At 52.9% G+C, this 15,569-nt stretch overlaps 1 protein-coding gene across 4 annotated transcripts in view; it reads right to left on the minus strand.

The window, feature by feature from the left end:
- Nucleotides 1-14,204, minus strand: part of FGD5 (FYVE, RhoGEF and PH domain containing 5) — a 97,640-nt gene extending 83,436 nt beyond the window's left edge. For 3 of the 4 annotated variants that reach the window (XM_084764935.1, XM_084764934.1, XM_084764933.1), the window contains exons 1-2: nt 13,978-14,203; nt 3,863-6,563 (exon numbers count right to left, since the gene is read on the minus strand). In XM_084764935.1, the coding sequence (XP_084621061.1) occupies nt 3,863-6,563; nt 13,978-13,990 (2,714 nt within the window). In that variant the 5' untranslated portion in view covers nt 13,991-14,203. Of the gene's footprint in view, nt 1-3,862; nt 6,564-13,977 lie in introns of all 4 variants that reach the window. The other variant, XM_084764932.1, reaches the window with a different exon arrangement.
- Nucleotides 14,205-15,569: the final 1,365 nt, after the last annotated feature.

Here is a 15,569-nt window from a genome sequence, read left to right on the forward strand (position 1 = left end):
GTGTGTGTGTGTGTGTGTGTGTGTGTGTGTGTGTGTGTTCCTTTTCCTCCCTCTCATGTGCCACATCTCTTGAATCAAGTTCAAATCCTACCTCCACGAGATTTAGCACTTAGCAGCAAATGCTTGCTGATCACTTGACTGTGATAGACTCGATGCTATAAGGCTGACAAGCAGCAGGAGAGCCACAGAAGCGGGGTGGTGCGGGCTGAGTCTACATGCGTGGCAGCAGCTCCCGGGTACCTGTGTAAATAGGTCAGTGTTCCCAGAGCAGCACATGGCAGATGGACAGAGGGAGAAGAGACAGCCAACACTGGAGCAAGGGTGTGGCAGGACCTAGGGAGTGCGCCCAAGGACAGTCACTGTCAAAGCTGGAGCTTTTTCAATGACTTCAATATTTTCACAGTAAACCTTGAGGACAGGTGACACCGAGGGGCAACCTGTGCTGAGGCAGGAGGCTGAGAAGCAGGAAAACTGAGCAGGCTGAAATGTGGGTGTTTAGGACAAGGTACCACGCTCCATGCTGGGTGAGATCAGCCTTCCGTTGGCATGGGAAGCACCTGGGACTATAATGCTCAGGCTGGTCACTTAACAAAAGACAGTTCTTTCCCCTCTAGGCTCAAAAGGGCCACGTCACCAGAGAATCCCAGCGCAGCTCCCAGCCTGTGAACTATAGGTCCTGTGGGGGAAAATGAAAGTCCCCAACAGAGACTCCTGACTGGTGAGGACACACAGCATCCTACTAGAAAGAGTCTTCAGAAGAAAGTCCGTTGGGAATACATTTCAAATTAAGATGGTGTCAAAGTTCACTACAAGCTCCCACTTAGCCTTTGTGAAATGAAAAGGGGGCTCCCATTACTTCCCAGCTCAGAACTCTGTCTCTGTGCTTGGAAGCCCAGAAGGAAGCAAGTGCCAAGAGGAAACGTCTCCATCACCGCTGGCCCAGGCCGTGCTGCATTCAGGTCTAAAGCTGTGTTCTAAGCAGCCAGCCCGGGCCTGCTTCTTGGAGGAACACACTTTCAGTGGGAAGCAGCCTTGGTTCTAGGTGACAGGTCTCAGCACCTGCTGAGTGCTCTGACTCCTCTCACCATGGTAAATCAAACCTGAGGGACCAGGGCGAGCCTCTCTCTGATTCAGAAACCAGGCCTGGGGTTCACAGCCTGGAAAGTAACAACCTTAAGATAGATTGCTCTTAAGCTAACTTACTTTTCTTTTTTATCTAATTTTACTAGTACTTTCTACTGATAGTCATGGGTACTCTACCCCTGCCCCTCCCCGCCCCCACCACCACCCCCAGTCACACCAAGTTTCCTTTGTCCGTTTTTGAGGTGAAGACGAGCTGACTTGAACAAGAACTTCTGTCCCACCCCCTGGTCAGAGGCAAATGGGGCCCTCAGCCATTTCCTAAGCACACAGCTAGTTCTGGGGCCTTGCTCAGGATGTGTCTCCAGAGTCTCTGTCCTTTCTCCCTTCGGGGCTCTCAACAACGAACTTAGCTTCTGACTCTCACTCTAAATAAGGCATGGGGCGGGAGGACCTGCCTCTCCACCCCCTGCCTCATCTGCTTTGTAACCCCAGGTGCCTCTGTGTTCTGTAAGGCCTCTGCCTCACTCAAAAACGCCCCATTCAGGGGAAGCCCCCATGTCATTCTGAGCCTCTCACCTGTCCAGGCCTGCTGTGCCTGGGGCAGGGATTTTTCTCCTGTTTTCATGACTTCCAATAGGAAGTAAAGAGAGCTGAACTCACTGACTGACTAGCATCGAGAGTCACCCAGTCAGGTCCCTGGTGGAAGAGCGTCAGAAGGGCCACAGTGCTTCAGACACCTCAGGCCAGTGCCTGGAGCAGCCTCAGATGCAGGCTCACAAGGAAAGCACCCAGCCACCGTACCTGGCACGCAGTGAGCCATCAAGATCCTGTAGCATTAGCATTTTCTGAGATAGTTCATGCTCTACTGTGGACTTTCCTTTTACGTCTGGGGGAGGGGAAAGGACAGTAGAAGGCTTTGCATATGGACAAGTGCCTGTGTACAACACAACCCTGTGGGATACTGTGTGTGTGTGTGTGTGTGTGTGTGTGTGTGTGTAATTCCCCCATAGCAAAGGGGAAGGATGTACCTGTGCAGTTGTACTGTGTACAGCTTGTACAACCCAACCTGGCACCCCTAAGCAGAACTCACTGCAAATTCTTACGTCAGGAGTCAAGAGGCCCCAGCACGGATTCCTCCCAAATTTGAGAGACCTTAGGCAAACCCTATTCCCTCTCTGACTCTCAGATTTCTCTTCCATAGCAGGACTCAATGATGCCTGAAACGTCCTTCAACAATAAAATTGTGACTCCACAGAGGTGTACTTTAATCATTGAAAGCTGTCACCCCAGAGATGAAACGGTCAATGTATCCGATGCCTTGAGTGAAGAGGAGGTGTAAATAGGGTAGGGACGGGAATGGGGGATGCTCCCTAAGTTACCCAGAAAAGCTTCCAAGCTGGGAGTGGTAGCACCCACCTTTGATCCCAGCACCCAGGAGCCAGAGACAGGTAGATCTCTGAGCTCGAGGCTGGTCTGATCTACATAGTGAGTTCCAAGACAGCCAGGGCTGTCTGCTGCTTTATTCAGCAGTCCAAGCTCCTGGTGAGGGAATGCTGGGAAGTGGTGAGTTCTCAGCGGCTAGGGAAAGTCAAGAACCAGCTAGCTGGGCAACCACGTTACGCCTGAAGAGTTTGTGTTTCAAACTTGGTCTTGTTTTTACCAGTGCTAAGAGGCAGAAACAGGGCTGGATCTAGCTGGGGCCCTGCACTCTCTACATTATTAAACTCAGTCCCCCTCCACGGCCGGCGTCCACTTCCACTCTGGTGAACACACCTCCGTGTCAGAGAAAGAACTGATACAGCCCTCACACAGCCTAGGTGTAGGGAGAAGATGGCGCCCAAGTGGGAACCACGTGAACTACTCCGGAGAATGAAACTGGCACACCTTACCAGTCTTCTCCGGGCCAGCGGCAGCCATGGTGTCTTTCTAGTTCTCTTGCAGCTTTCCAGGCATTCCTGGCAGCAGTCACCACCAGACAGGTTAGTTTAGATGCCCCCGCAAACACCCCTGGGACTCTTCTATTAAACTGCAACTATGGGGGGGGGGCTGTCGACGACTCAGATCAGAGCCCGCAGAGTGGTGCAAGCAGACAGGGTGGTGTGGCCTGTCTAAGCTGCCTCTATGGTGTATAAGGAACAGTCAGCCCTGGTAAGCTAAGTGAGGGGCTCTCAGCCGGAGGGGAGGGAGGCAGAGAACCCCACTATTGTTCCCCACCCACAGGGCTCCACTCCTCCCACGTTTCAAAGTGATCCAGTTTTTAAAAATCAGCTTAGATGCACCTCTTCAAGACTTCTATTCAGAAATTCAGCTCAAGGCGCTGTGTGCCATGTTGGACAGTTTAAATAAATAGTCTTTTCTAGTTGTTTGTGTGCACAATAAGAAGGTATCAATCAACTAGGGTATTTTTCCTGATGGTGAAAGATATTTAGCTTGGCAAGATTCCAGAACCTTCTCGCTTAGCTGCTGTGTGTGTGTGTGTGTGTGTGTGTGTGTGTGTGTGTTGAAAGCAATCTCCCTTAGACATGAGAACTGTGCCCTGAATAATCAGCATTTTTATATTGTAGTCTCACACAGAAAATCTACTCCAATCTTCCCAAAGATTCTAGTGTGAAAAGTATGAGCTCCACCTCACAGGTGATGTGACACTGCTTCAGGGAGGTAGAGCCACTCACCCCAAGTCACAAAGTTAGAAAGAAAGAAACAGAACCTATGGGACACGCCCATCCCCCAAGCCTTGGCTGCCTCCCACACCCTGAGAGAAGACCTGCAGCTCACATACCTCTCGGCTTCCTGCTCTGAACTCTGCTGCCTGCTCTCGAAGGCATTGAAGCTGCTCATGTCCACATAGCCGTCGTTCTCATTTGCGGCGGACAGGGCTCTGCTCTGTTCTTCAAACAGCTTTGTGAAGGTGCCGGCCCGCGCCGGCCTCCGAGGAGGGATCTGAATGTTCTCGTAATCCGAGTTCATGGCTGGAATGTTCTCATAGTCTGAAGTGTCCGCGTTGGGGAATGAAATGGACCTCGGCTTGGTGAGCGGCAGAGGCAGAAAGGGTGGCCGGGAGCGGTCTTCGAAGGACTCCACCCTGGACACCGTCCTGCTGAAGGGGACACCTTTCCTCTTGCTGTCCCTGTAGAAGATGAGGGAGGCTGGGGAGTCAGAGGCTCGGAGCTTTCCGGTGCGACACTTGAGCTGGGGTGAATTGCTGAGGCTCCTGCGGTCGAGTTCCAGGACCCTGGCCGGACCGTGGTAGCTGGACTCGGAGGAGGACCGGGAAGACGACAGGCTCATGTCCACGTGCACCTTGCTCTCTGTCTTCTTCCTGAACGTCAGCTCCAGGAAGCGCTTGAAGGAGGATTTCTTCTTCTTGGAGGCCTTTTCCAGGGTGTCTCCGTCTATCAGGAGCGAGGGCGAGCTCTTAGTGATGGGTTTCTTCGTGATGCAGGCCAGGTCGAAAGGGGGTGGGATGTCAACCACAGACGATGGCGTGGAGGTGCCGCTGGACGGTAGGTGGCTGCGCTGTGAGAAGCTACCAGAGGAGCCAATGGCGCCTGGCAGAGAAAGATTGTCTTCTTTCCTCCTCACACGGTGGATGTCCAGCCCGGCCCCCTCTGGCTCCCGGAACATGGACAGGGGACTCTCTCGGCCTTCTACAGAGAAGGACCTTGGGTACAGAGTAAATGCTCTGGGCTTGGCTGGCAAGGCCCGGCCGGACTCAGGGGGCCTCCCCGCTGGCAGCACACCCATCTTTCTCACCTCCTCACTGGCCTCTCTGATGCCCATGGCTGACAAACAGGCTTCTGGTCCTGTTTCCTCTAGGACAGTTTCTGGAACATGGCCAGCCATTTTCCCAGAGTGGGGCCGGGCCCTTGTGGCAATATTCTTCCTGTCCCCCGGGACCAGGCCCCCTTCAGAGTCCCCTTCCTCCCATGTACTGTACCCGCTCAGAGTGCCTGAGGCAGCCTGGGTGTCTGACTGTGCTCCCTCTCCAGGGCCCTGCAAGCTTACTCCCATCACGTAGGGGCTGCTGAGCGCGTCGTCATCCATGGCATCCTCATCTTCTGGCACAACCACCACATCAGGGACAGGGGGGCCCTCTCCAGCTCCCTCCTGCAGGAACGCATGCTGGGTAGGTGAAGGGTCAATACTGAGAACCTCTTCTGGGCAGGTCTCAGGCAGGGCCTCCTGCCCCTTGGCTGTCTCCTCAAGGGAATAGCTGTTATTGCAGAAGGAGGTGCTCTCGGTGGGGAAGAGTTCATAGGGACTTTCTGTGAGAGTGGGTGTGAACTCCTCCTCTACACTGTCACTCTCGAAGGGAATGATCTGGCAGCTCTCCTCAGCAGGGTCCTCCCGCACAGGGTCCTCCTGCACAGTGTCTCCATCATCTCCAGGGCCGTCTCCCACCTCCAAGGCTGCGGTTTCTCTATTATCGGCTTCCTCCTGGCAACTGGGTGGCTCCTCGTGGTCTACCTGGTCCCCACTTTCTGCAGCATCTTCACAGTCTTCCTCAAAGACCTCAGGGCTGTCAGTTGTGGCCTCTTGCTCCTGAACATCTCGGGGCACCTCCTCATTCTCAGGGGATCCCACACTAGCATCCTCTGTGTCCTGATTGGGGTCCCCCGGTTCTGTATTGTTACAGCCATCTTCGCTACCTTCTTCTACCTCCCCAGAAGTCTTAGGGGTAGTCCCTGGCTCCCAACAGGGAGTATCAGGGGACTCAGAGCTCACATGTGTGAGAATGATCTCACTGTGGAAGGGACCCTCTCCATCCCAGCACGCCCTGTCATCGAGGTTGTACAGGTGCTCCTTTATCTCCTCCTCCTCCTCCTCCTCCTCCTCCTCCTCCTTCTCACTCACGGGCTGCTCCTCCATGCCTGGGCCCTGGTCGCAGTCCCCCTCACCTTCTTCACTCTCTCTGCTTGGTACCCCTTCATCTGGGGCTGTTGGGGTCCCATCTGTCTCTAGATCATGATCACAATCTTCCTCGCCTTCCAGGGCATGGCCCATGCCTTCTTCACCGTCTCTGCTTGGTGTTTCTTCATCTGAAGCTACGAGGTCCCCTTCAGTTCCCATCTGTTCTGTACCATGCTCCTGGACTTCCTCCTCAGACCCCTGCTCCCCAGTAGCCTCATCCGTGGGAGCATCTCCTCTCTGCAGAGCCCTGGGAACCATGCTGTACTCTCCATCAGTCTCCAAGTCAGAACAGTTCAGGGTGGAGTGGTGCCCATCACATAGGCCCCGGTCCTCGCAGAGCAGCCTCCCATTGCTGCATTTGCTGAGGCTGCTGTTCAGGTACACACCCGCACCATACTCCCTGAGGCCAGTCAGCCTGGGCTTAGGAGCAATGGGGGGTTTGGGGCCCCTGGACATGGAGTTGGGACTGGGGAAACTATCCCGCCTGGGTGAGGGGGGAAACTTGGCTGCTGGTGTGGAGGGACTGGTGGTAACTTTTGGCTTGGGAGCAAGTGGTGGTTTTGGTGAATCTAAAGGGCAAACACAGAGAGAAGGAGAGAAGAAAAAAAAAGCACAATTAACTTTTACTCAAAATCTTTGTGCATAGGCTGGTGAAGGAAGTACAGAAGAGGGTCCCCAGCTCTGGGACTTGTCTCAGACTTTCATCCCCTCTCCCACATTTCCAAAATCCTTTAGCAAAGTGGGAAAGTAGCCTTGTTAATAGAATGCTCACCCAGCATGCAGGAAACCCTAAATTTGGTCCCCACCCCCTATACGCTTATAATCCTAGCCCCGGAGAGGTAGAGGCTCGGGGATCAGAAGTTCAAGGTCATCCTCAGCAACACAGTGAGTTCAAGGTCAGCCTGGGCTACACGAAACCCTATCTTAACAACAGAAAGTCCTTGACATAATATTAACAGCTCATTCCGTGAACGGGGACTAGAGATCCCTCCACCGTCCAGCTAACAAGAGCCTGCGGAACAAAAGTCCCATGCACCTTGAGCAATGTGCCAAGGTCTTAGCATTCATTTACCAAAATGTACTTATGGAATGATTTCTGTGTGTCCTGCCACCATGAGAAAAAGATGAACTTGACAGCCAGGCTCCCGGAGTCCTCACAGAGCTGGTATTCGTCAACACCCTAACCATGTGGCCAGCACTACAGATGAGAAGCTTTCATGGGTCCCAAAGGAGAATCCATTGGGGAGTTAGGACAAGTGAGAGAGCGGTAGCCCCTCCGGATGCTATGGTTGAATGGCCATCTCTTCGTCCCTAAGCACAGCACGCCAAGGACACATGACTCTGTTACAAGGTTTAACTGAGGAGGTCTCTGTGTTTCCAGGGTGTCTAGCCAGCACCCCCAAATGTCATGGAAGAAAGGAAATGGTACGTGCCAGCATGGATAACTACAAAAGACTGTGTCCCTCGTGGACACTGAGGCACACAGACTGGTGGATAAAAGATATGTACAGAGTGCACACGCATCAGGAGTCAGCCAGGAATGACTGCCATGACTGGGAGGCCTCTGGGAGAAGGCGAACCCCTGATAAGTTTTTGCAGAGTAGGGTAGAGCATGTTAAGACAAGAAGTAGACCAATGGCACAGTTTCCAAGGTTCAAGTCCTGTGCCTGTCCTGAGCGGCCAGCAGGGCCTGCTTCCAGGCCTCCCTGCCTGGTCGTCCCATCTCTGTGCAAACTTCAGCAAAAGGAACTTTTCAGACATGTAACTCCATGCTGACACCTTCGCGTCAGAACTGAACCCTAAATCCTCATCTCCGGTCCATCCTTGCTGAGGTCTGGCTGTGACAGCAGCTCCTGACCCAGGAGAAGATGTAGCAGAGGACTGGGGTTCCCCTCAGGAAACAAGTGTCTTCCTCATCATTTGAGAGACCTCGTGTGCTCTCACAGCTATGGCCAGCGGCTCTAATCAAGGGCCACGTCTATCATTATGTGGGACTTTCACGAAGCATTACTATGTAGTAGTCTAGGCTGGCCTCGAACTCATGATTCTCCTGCCTCAGTCTCCAGAATCTGTAATTACAGGTGTGTGACACCATGCCCAGCCCCATACATATTTTCGACCTCCTCACAGCATATTATAAAATAAATATCAGGTGTGGGACCTATCCCAGGAACCCCACCTACTCAAGAATCTGAGGCAGGAGGATCAGCTGAGGCCAAAGGCTCAGCATCCAGCCCAGATCAAACAGAGAAACCTCATCTTTAAAAAAAAAAAAGTGAAATAGAAATGGGTGAAAGTCACATTAACAATCTAATTTACTTAGCCAGGGGTATGGTGGCACACACCTTTAATCCCAGTGCTCAAAGGTGTGCAGATCTCTGTTAGTTCAAAGCCAGCCTGGGGTGGAGAGAGAGTTCTAGGCCCACAAGGTTACATAGTGAGACCCCGCCTCAAAAACAAATAAACAGTAGCAACAACAAAAATCACAATATATTTTACGAACTCATTATACTCAAGCATTACAAGGCATGCATGCCTGTAATTCCAGAACTTGGGAGGCAGAGGCAGAGGGATCAGGAGTCAAAGGCCAGTTACATAAGGCCCTGGGGTGGGGGTGGGAGGATAGCCCAGTTGATAAAGTGCTTGCCATGCAAGCATGAAGATCGGAGTTCAAATCCCCAAACACACACACACACACACACACACACACACATACACACACACACTTGGAGTTTAGCAAGATAAGCTCTGGCCACTGGTTACTGTTAGGTAACAGCTGAACTGAGTTCGAACCCTGGCTTGGACACTTAGGGGCTGTAGAACTGAACCTTAGTTTTACTGTCTGTAAAATGGGGACAGCATATGGTGCCCCCTGCGGGTACCATGGAGACAGAAGATAGACACAGAAGAGAGCTGTGCCTCCTGTCTGGCATTTGTATGAGAGGAGCTGCTCATAAGAGTACCTGTTGCTCTGAGGTAGGGCATCCTCCATGCCCCACCCATCTTTCCAGCACGAGTCCAGCCCTATCTGGTTTACTAGATAGCATCTGTCAGCTCATAACACCAGTGTCAGATGTTGGCCTGACTTATTCTTCCAGGGGGCGGGGATGGGGGGGTGCGAAGAGTCTCATTTCTCATCTTTAACAGGTGCCATTTCACACGGGCACCATGAGACGTGACCGAAGAACAGACAGACTGTGAAAAATGACTGTCACCCTGGCTGCATTGGCCCCCACTCCTAACCCATCCTTCATCCAATCAAGCTATTGATCTGCGGGTACCTGTTCCTTGAGAAAGGTTATAGTGGGGTCTGAGGCGTGATTCTGCAAGAAAATGCCTCCTTCACAGGAGCCCAGGGGACAACAAGCACTCAGCGTCTATCCTGCACCCAGCGCTGAGGCCATGGTGCTTCCGCACATCTCTGAGATCAAGAGTTGCTGCCATCAAAACCACTTTGGCTTGCCCCTTGCTGGCAGGTGTGAGGTCACTCAGTGGGTGCCAAGCGGTCCTGGAAGAGAACCTAGATTTCTTACTTCGAAGTCCAGCCATGCAACCCTTAGCCTCTTCTTTTCCCCCTACATTGGAACCCCAGTTTCAGTGAGAAGGGTAAAACCCAGAGGAACTGAGGCAGAGAAACTAGGGGCAGCTTGTCAGGTGAGGCAAGTGTAAAGGCAGGGTCTGGGTCTGACTGGCTACAGTGTGACTAAGTCCAATCGGTTCCCACGTGATTCTCTCTATTCCAGTTCCATGAGATAATATATCCTGTGCTCCTTAATCCTGGGGAGGTGCTAGTCTAGAGTTTCTGGACATACCAACAAACACCCTTGGTCTCACTGAGGGGACATGAAAAAAAAAAAAAAGAAGGGAGAAGCTGGGACTCATCGGTGGCCCAAGAGACAGGAGGGAAAACAGCACTTTTGGGAAGGAACATTGGGGAGCGGGGGGGGGGGGGGGGGGCAGGAGATGAAGCTTGGGGATACCTGGGCTCTTTCACAGAGGCTTAAGGAGAAGGGGGAACAGTAGGGTTTAAACAAGAAGACATTGGTAGGGAGGCCTGGTGGCACTCAGAGGAAGGGGAAGCAGGGTACCAGGATGAGACCTGATAGGCTGTGAGCATCATATGGTGGGGGAGGAGGTCCCCTTCCCTCACAGACCTAGGGGAGGGGAATAGAGTGAAAGAGGGAGGGACGGAGGAATGGGAGGATACAAGTCAGGGGATAACAATTGAGATGTAATCTGAATAAATTACTTTTAAAAAACCAAACAAACAAGCAAAAACAAAGAGCAAGAAGACACATACAAGTAGGCTAAACACGCTGAAATGGATGGGAGTGGTGGCAGACATAAGCGACCAGGGAGGAGGCTCTCAGACAACCCCAGGCCGCAGTGATGGGGCCTGGCCCGCGCTGGAACAAGGAATCAGATTCCAATGGTGAAACAGAACTGAGAGGGAGGATGTGTCTATGGGACAGATGTGGGTGTGGAAGAAAGGAAAGATTGCAGAGAATGCTGAAGTTTACACCTGGACACCTGGAAGGGCAACTTTAGGTCGATTTATTTGCAACAGACACAATGGCCAGGGATGGGTAGAGAGACACAGGATTTCATCTTGTACAAGTCCAAGGGAGGTCCTGAAACATCTAGTGGAGATGTTCAACGGGCTTTGGACTCCAGGGGCGCTGCCACAGAGGACATGGTGGGATGTGATGGAAGTCACAGACAGGGAAAAGTAGGTCCCAGGGGTCCCGGCCAGCAAAGGAGAGCAAGGAAGGTGAAAAGAAGGCACATGAAAGCAGCCTGGCTTGTTCCTGCTCGCCGCTCTGGCAGGGGATGCGCCTGGCCCCAGGATGGAGTTTGCTATCTTGACCAACACTGAAGGACGCGCTAAGGGACTGGAGTCACAGCGAGAGAAAACAACACCGAGACAAGGAAGTCAGCAGAGGCACCAGCAAGCCTTCAGGGTTGGGTGCATCCCAACTGCTGAGCTTTAGGGCTTGGAGGTACAGGTGAGGCCAGTGCTGGAATTGCTCCTTTGGGCTGAGCTTAACTTCCTGGTTATGGAACCAAGCATGGACCTGGCTGGTGGCGTACCCTCTGATGGCCTGAGGGCCTTCTTTCTCCCTGCAGATAATATGCCCTATCTCAGCCACCAAAGCCCATGACTCCTGGTGATCTGCCACACTCTGGGATGGTGCAACAGCAAAGCACCCCTTTAGGCAAAATACTTAGGGATGGAAACAGAAAGAGCATTTCAATAGCGCCCGATGATACAAATCACACCCAGGCAGCTCCTGGTACTAGCTGCTATTTTCTCTCTATTTTAATTAAATATCTGTCACTCACACACTCATGCTTGCTGCTCCCTTTCAGCCATGCAGGAGGAGTCGGGTTAGATGGAGTCTGAGAAGGAGCCAGGAGCCTTAGCCTCCATTCCTGGCTAAGCCACTAACGTGAGGTGTCACCTTGGCCAAGTCTCCTCCCTTCCCATGCCTCAGTTTCTCCATCCGTAGAGTGAAGGGACTGAACCAAAAAGTTGATCTCCCCAGCTCTTCCAACTCAGGGGGGCTCCTTGCAACATCTTTTCACGCCCTGACATCCGTCCCCAAGTCTGCTTCACCTGTCACCCCCTCCACTCCCCCTGGAGCATCATTCGTGACCATATGTTGCAAAGCAATTATCTTCCAATTTCACCTTGCAATGCATCTTAATTTAGCGTCCATTCCTAGGTGCCTGCTGGAGAGACCAAGCCAAGCCCGCTGGTTTCTAATTAGGCTGCAGTTAAGCTTGTCCAGTGACCCACAACAGGGCACTTCCCAGGAAGACAGTGGGAGACAGAATAAGGAGAAGCCTGGGGTCCAGTGCCTGCCCTTCCACGTACAGCTGTGTGGGCTCAGACGCTTCCCTTTGCCTCTGCCACAGCTTCCTTTTTGAGGAAAGAACGAACCATCCACCTTTTCATGGGACGATCAAGAGTTTGAGGAAACTTAACAGACACAAAACGCTCGACAAAGTCAAGAAGCAAACTTTCCCTAGGAGCCAACAGTTAGGCCTGGATTTAAAAACAAAATGGCTCTGCAGCTGAACTGCCTGTGTCTCAATCCTGTCTTGCCCCCTGGACAGGTCAGTATACCTCAGTTTCCCATCACCATGCTGCCGCGAATGCTAACTAAACTGACGGAAAGAATACATCTTAGTGCTAACTAACTCATTGCAAGTTCCTGGAAAATGAGTGGCTGCTTATAACGGGCACTGTTCTGGTCAATTTAATAGTGACAAGTCTGAGGCAGATCTTTATTTGTCAGACAAACTGAGGGGCGGCAGTCAAGAAACTTGCTCAAGGTCACATAAGCAAATGGTGGCCCTGAGATCTGGCCCCAGGGAATCCTGGAGCTCTGAGACCAGGAGTCAGGGTCCATGGCATCATGGATCCACTAGGACATCATGGGAGGCTAGTGCACTGAAAAGGGAATCGTGTCTACAGGCACAAATTACAGGACAGCTAGATCGAAAAGTGCCCACTGCAAAGGCTTCCTGGGGCCAAATCTACCTCTACATTTTCTCTGACTGCCTCATTCTTCAGACTCTTAGGGAAGGAGGGCCTGCTCCAGCCCTCTCCCTGCAGGAGAGTATGGGGGAGCTGGACCGCCTCTCCCTATTGTTACCAAGCAGTTTTGTTAAGAGGGTGGGGGAAGCCAGCCTATCTCTGTCCAGACGGAGCCAGCACCCCAGAAGACAACCTTCCCCAGACAGCAGTGGGTGGCCAGGCCCTAAGACACTGTTCCTGTCCCCTTCACTCCCATAAAGTGACACTTCTTATGCCCCCCCCAAGTCTGTTACCCACATTAGTTACCATGTTTTCTCACCCTCAGTAACACCAATGCCTGGACACAGGGTGGTGGCTGCCCTACTCAGTCTGTTTTAAGACCAACCCGATGTCTCCAGCTGCACCTTGCTACCAAGACAATGACTGTTTTCAGTAAAACAATCTTAAGAAGAAGAAGGAAAAAAAAGACCCAACACACACACACACACACACACACACACACACGCAGCAGCAGCAGCAGCAGCAGCAGCAGCAGCAGCAGCAGGATATGGTTCCAAGACAGCCAAAATGGTGGCTTCCTGTTTCTTTGGGGATATGTGTTGGGAGTGTGGCATTGGTCAGGGTGCTTGGTGAGGAAGGGGCTCCCTTCTGCTCAATGATAGCAGTAAAAGCAGGGCGGGGACTGTTCTGCTCAGAACAGGTGAGTCTCCTTAGCTAGGATTACTCCCTAGCAGACGCTCTTCTTTGAGAACTTTCTGGGTTTCTACAGCGCACAGCGGTTGGGAATCTAGATTCCAGGCACCGCCCATCTGACCGAAGCTCACTTTCTCAATCTGCTAAATGGCACTCCTCAGCCGAGATCCCTAAATTTCTTTGAGAACACTTTCGTGTTTCCCGGAATCCCTGATCTGGTGAAGTCTCTAATTCACAGACAGCAGACGCGAGGGGTTGGGGGTGAGAAGGACGCCAACGCTCCTGAGAAAGGAGTAACCTCTCGATCCGGGCTTCGGACCGGTGGTGGAGCTTAGGTAGGGGGTTATAGAGGGGTACGCCTAGGGGAACAGCTCAGGCTTCCTAGCTCAACCAAGGGGCTTCCCAGAGTCTGACGGCAGAGTGGGGTGTGTCGGACCCTAGAGTGCCAGAACAGATTCTGGCGTACGGGAACCTCGGCGAATGCGCCCCCGGGGCCAGGCGCGGCCACCAAAATGAGAACGTGGACCTGCTGGGACCCAGAGGACAGAGGGTTGGCACGACTAGGTCGCTTTGGAGGGAGAGGTGTCCTCGGTTTCTAAAGGGACCCTTCCTCGGGGGACAACGGCGGAGTGCGTGGCACAGAACACCCGAACTCTCGGGCCGCTAGAGCAGGGACCCTGGGGTCCTGCAGGCTCCACCTGAAGCGCCTGCCGCTGGTGCGCGCGGAAGGTGGCGCGGGCTCCTACCTGCTCTGTGCATCTTCCACCGCGGAGCCCGAGGCTGATAGCTGCGTGTCGTGCGGGTCCGTCTGTCGGAATCCCACTGCCGCCTAGTCCACCGCGCCCGCGCCCGCCCCGGCCCGGCCCGCCCCGGGCGCAGCACTCCGCGGCTAGGCGAGGGGCGCTGGGCGCGGGGCTCGGGCTGGGCGGGGCGTCCGCTCGAGCTCGGGGCCCCAGGCTCCGGCCGCGCCTCCGCCCCCTCCGAGATGTTTCCTCCCGCTCCCGAGAGGAAGGCTTTTTTTTTCCTTTTTTTTTTTTTCTGTGCTGTCAGAGACCCAGGGTCCCGGCGTCTCCACGCACACTTAAAGGGGCCGGGCTATGATCAAGGAGACTTAAGGAGCCGTTCAAAGCTAAGGGGCAGAGACCATCTATCCCTTTATTTTCAGATTTGGTCTGGGCTAGCCACTGTGCTGACCACGGAGCACGAGAGCCACAAGTTCTTGTCCTCCTGAAGCTCGGATGGGGAGGTCATTGGGGATAGAAGACAAATTAAACAAACAAACACTGTAGCAAAGCACTCTGGCTGTGAGCACGATCAGCGGAGACCCTCCATTGCCAAAACCCAGAGGGAGTGTGTGAAATGTGCATTTCTAAACCCTCACCAGACTCACAGAAGCAGAGCAACAGCCAGCACTTTCTGGGGAAGCCGAAGTCCGAACCACTGGTGCCAAGTATGGCTGTCTAGTCTGCCATCACCTCTTGGGGGTGGCTGGAAAGGGGTATCTGGTTGCTGAGGAAGCTTAATTCACACTGTACAGGACCCCAGTATCTCCTCAGTACTGCCTGTTGATGGCCACACAGATGATGCCTTTGCTCTTAGGGACGGTCTACACTGACACATGCAGTCCTGGTACTTGGGACTGGAGCTCAAAAGAGGCCCCCAGGGAAAGGGGGTCAACCAAACAAGAGGCAAAGGAGATAACGTGAAAAGGCACAGCATGTGGGGGAAGAACCAGTAAGGGTGTAGGCTTGTCCTAGAGTAGGCCTCCCTGTCGTACAATTAAGAACTGAATTTGAGTCTTTCAGATGACTGTTCCACCTCAGAGCCACCACGCCAGACTCAATAAGCCTCCAAACCCTTTGTGGAGAAATACAAGTCAGGAATAGAAAATGTTTGGCTGGGGTCACTGAGATGGGTAAAGACCTTGCTGTGTAAGCCTGGGAACCCCGAGTTCAATCCCCGGCCTCCACACAGAGGTGGAAGGGTAGGGCAGATTCCAGAACTTGTTTTCTGGCCTCCACAAGTGCACCCGTGTCTCATCTGTATGCCTTCCTCCCCCCTCCCAAACACACTTACAATAACTAGGTGATTAATTAAAACACACACATACACACACACACACACACACACACACACACACACACACAATCTGGCTGGATTCGTTACTAAGGTGAGTTCTTGGTAGATCTGATGGATCCATACACAGTGGTTAGCTGGTGATGGAGGTGATGAGGTGGAGGTGGCGGTGATAGAGATGATCTTAGAAGCGAACGAGGAAGCAGCAGCAAAACAGAGAGAGAGAGAGCAGCAGTGGCGGCGGTGCTGCAGGTTAGAGAAG

The sequence above is a fragment of the Acomys minous genome, assembly GCF_964271855.1.
Source record: "Acomys minous genome assembly, chromosome: 17".
Lineage (NCBI taxonomy): Eukaryota > Metazoa > Chordata > Mammalia > Rodentia > Muridae > Acomys > Acomys minous.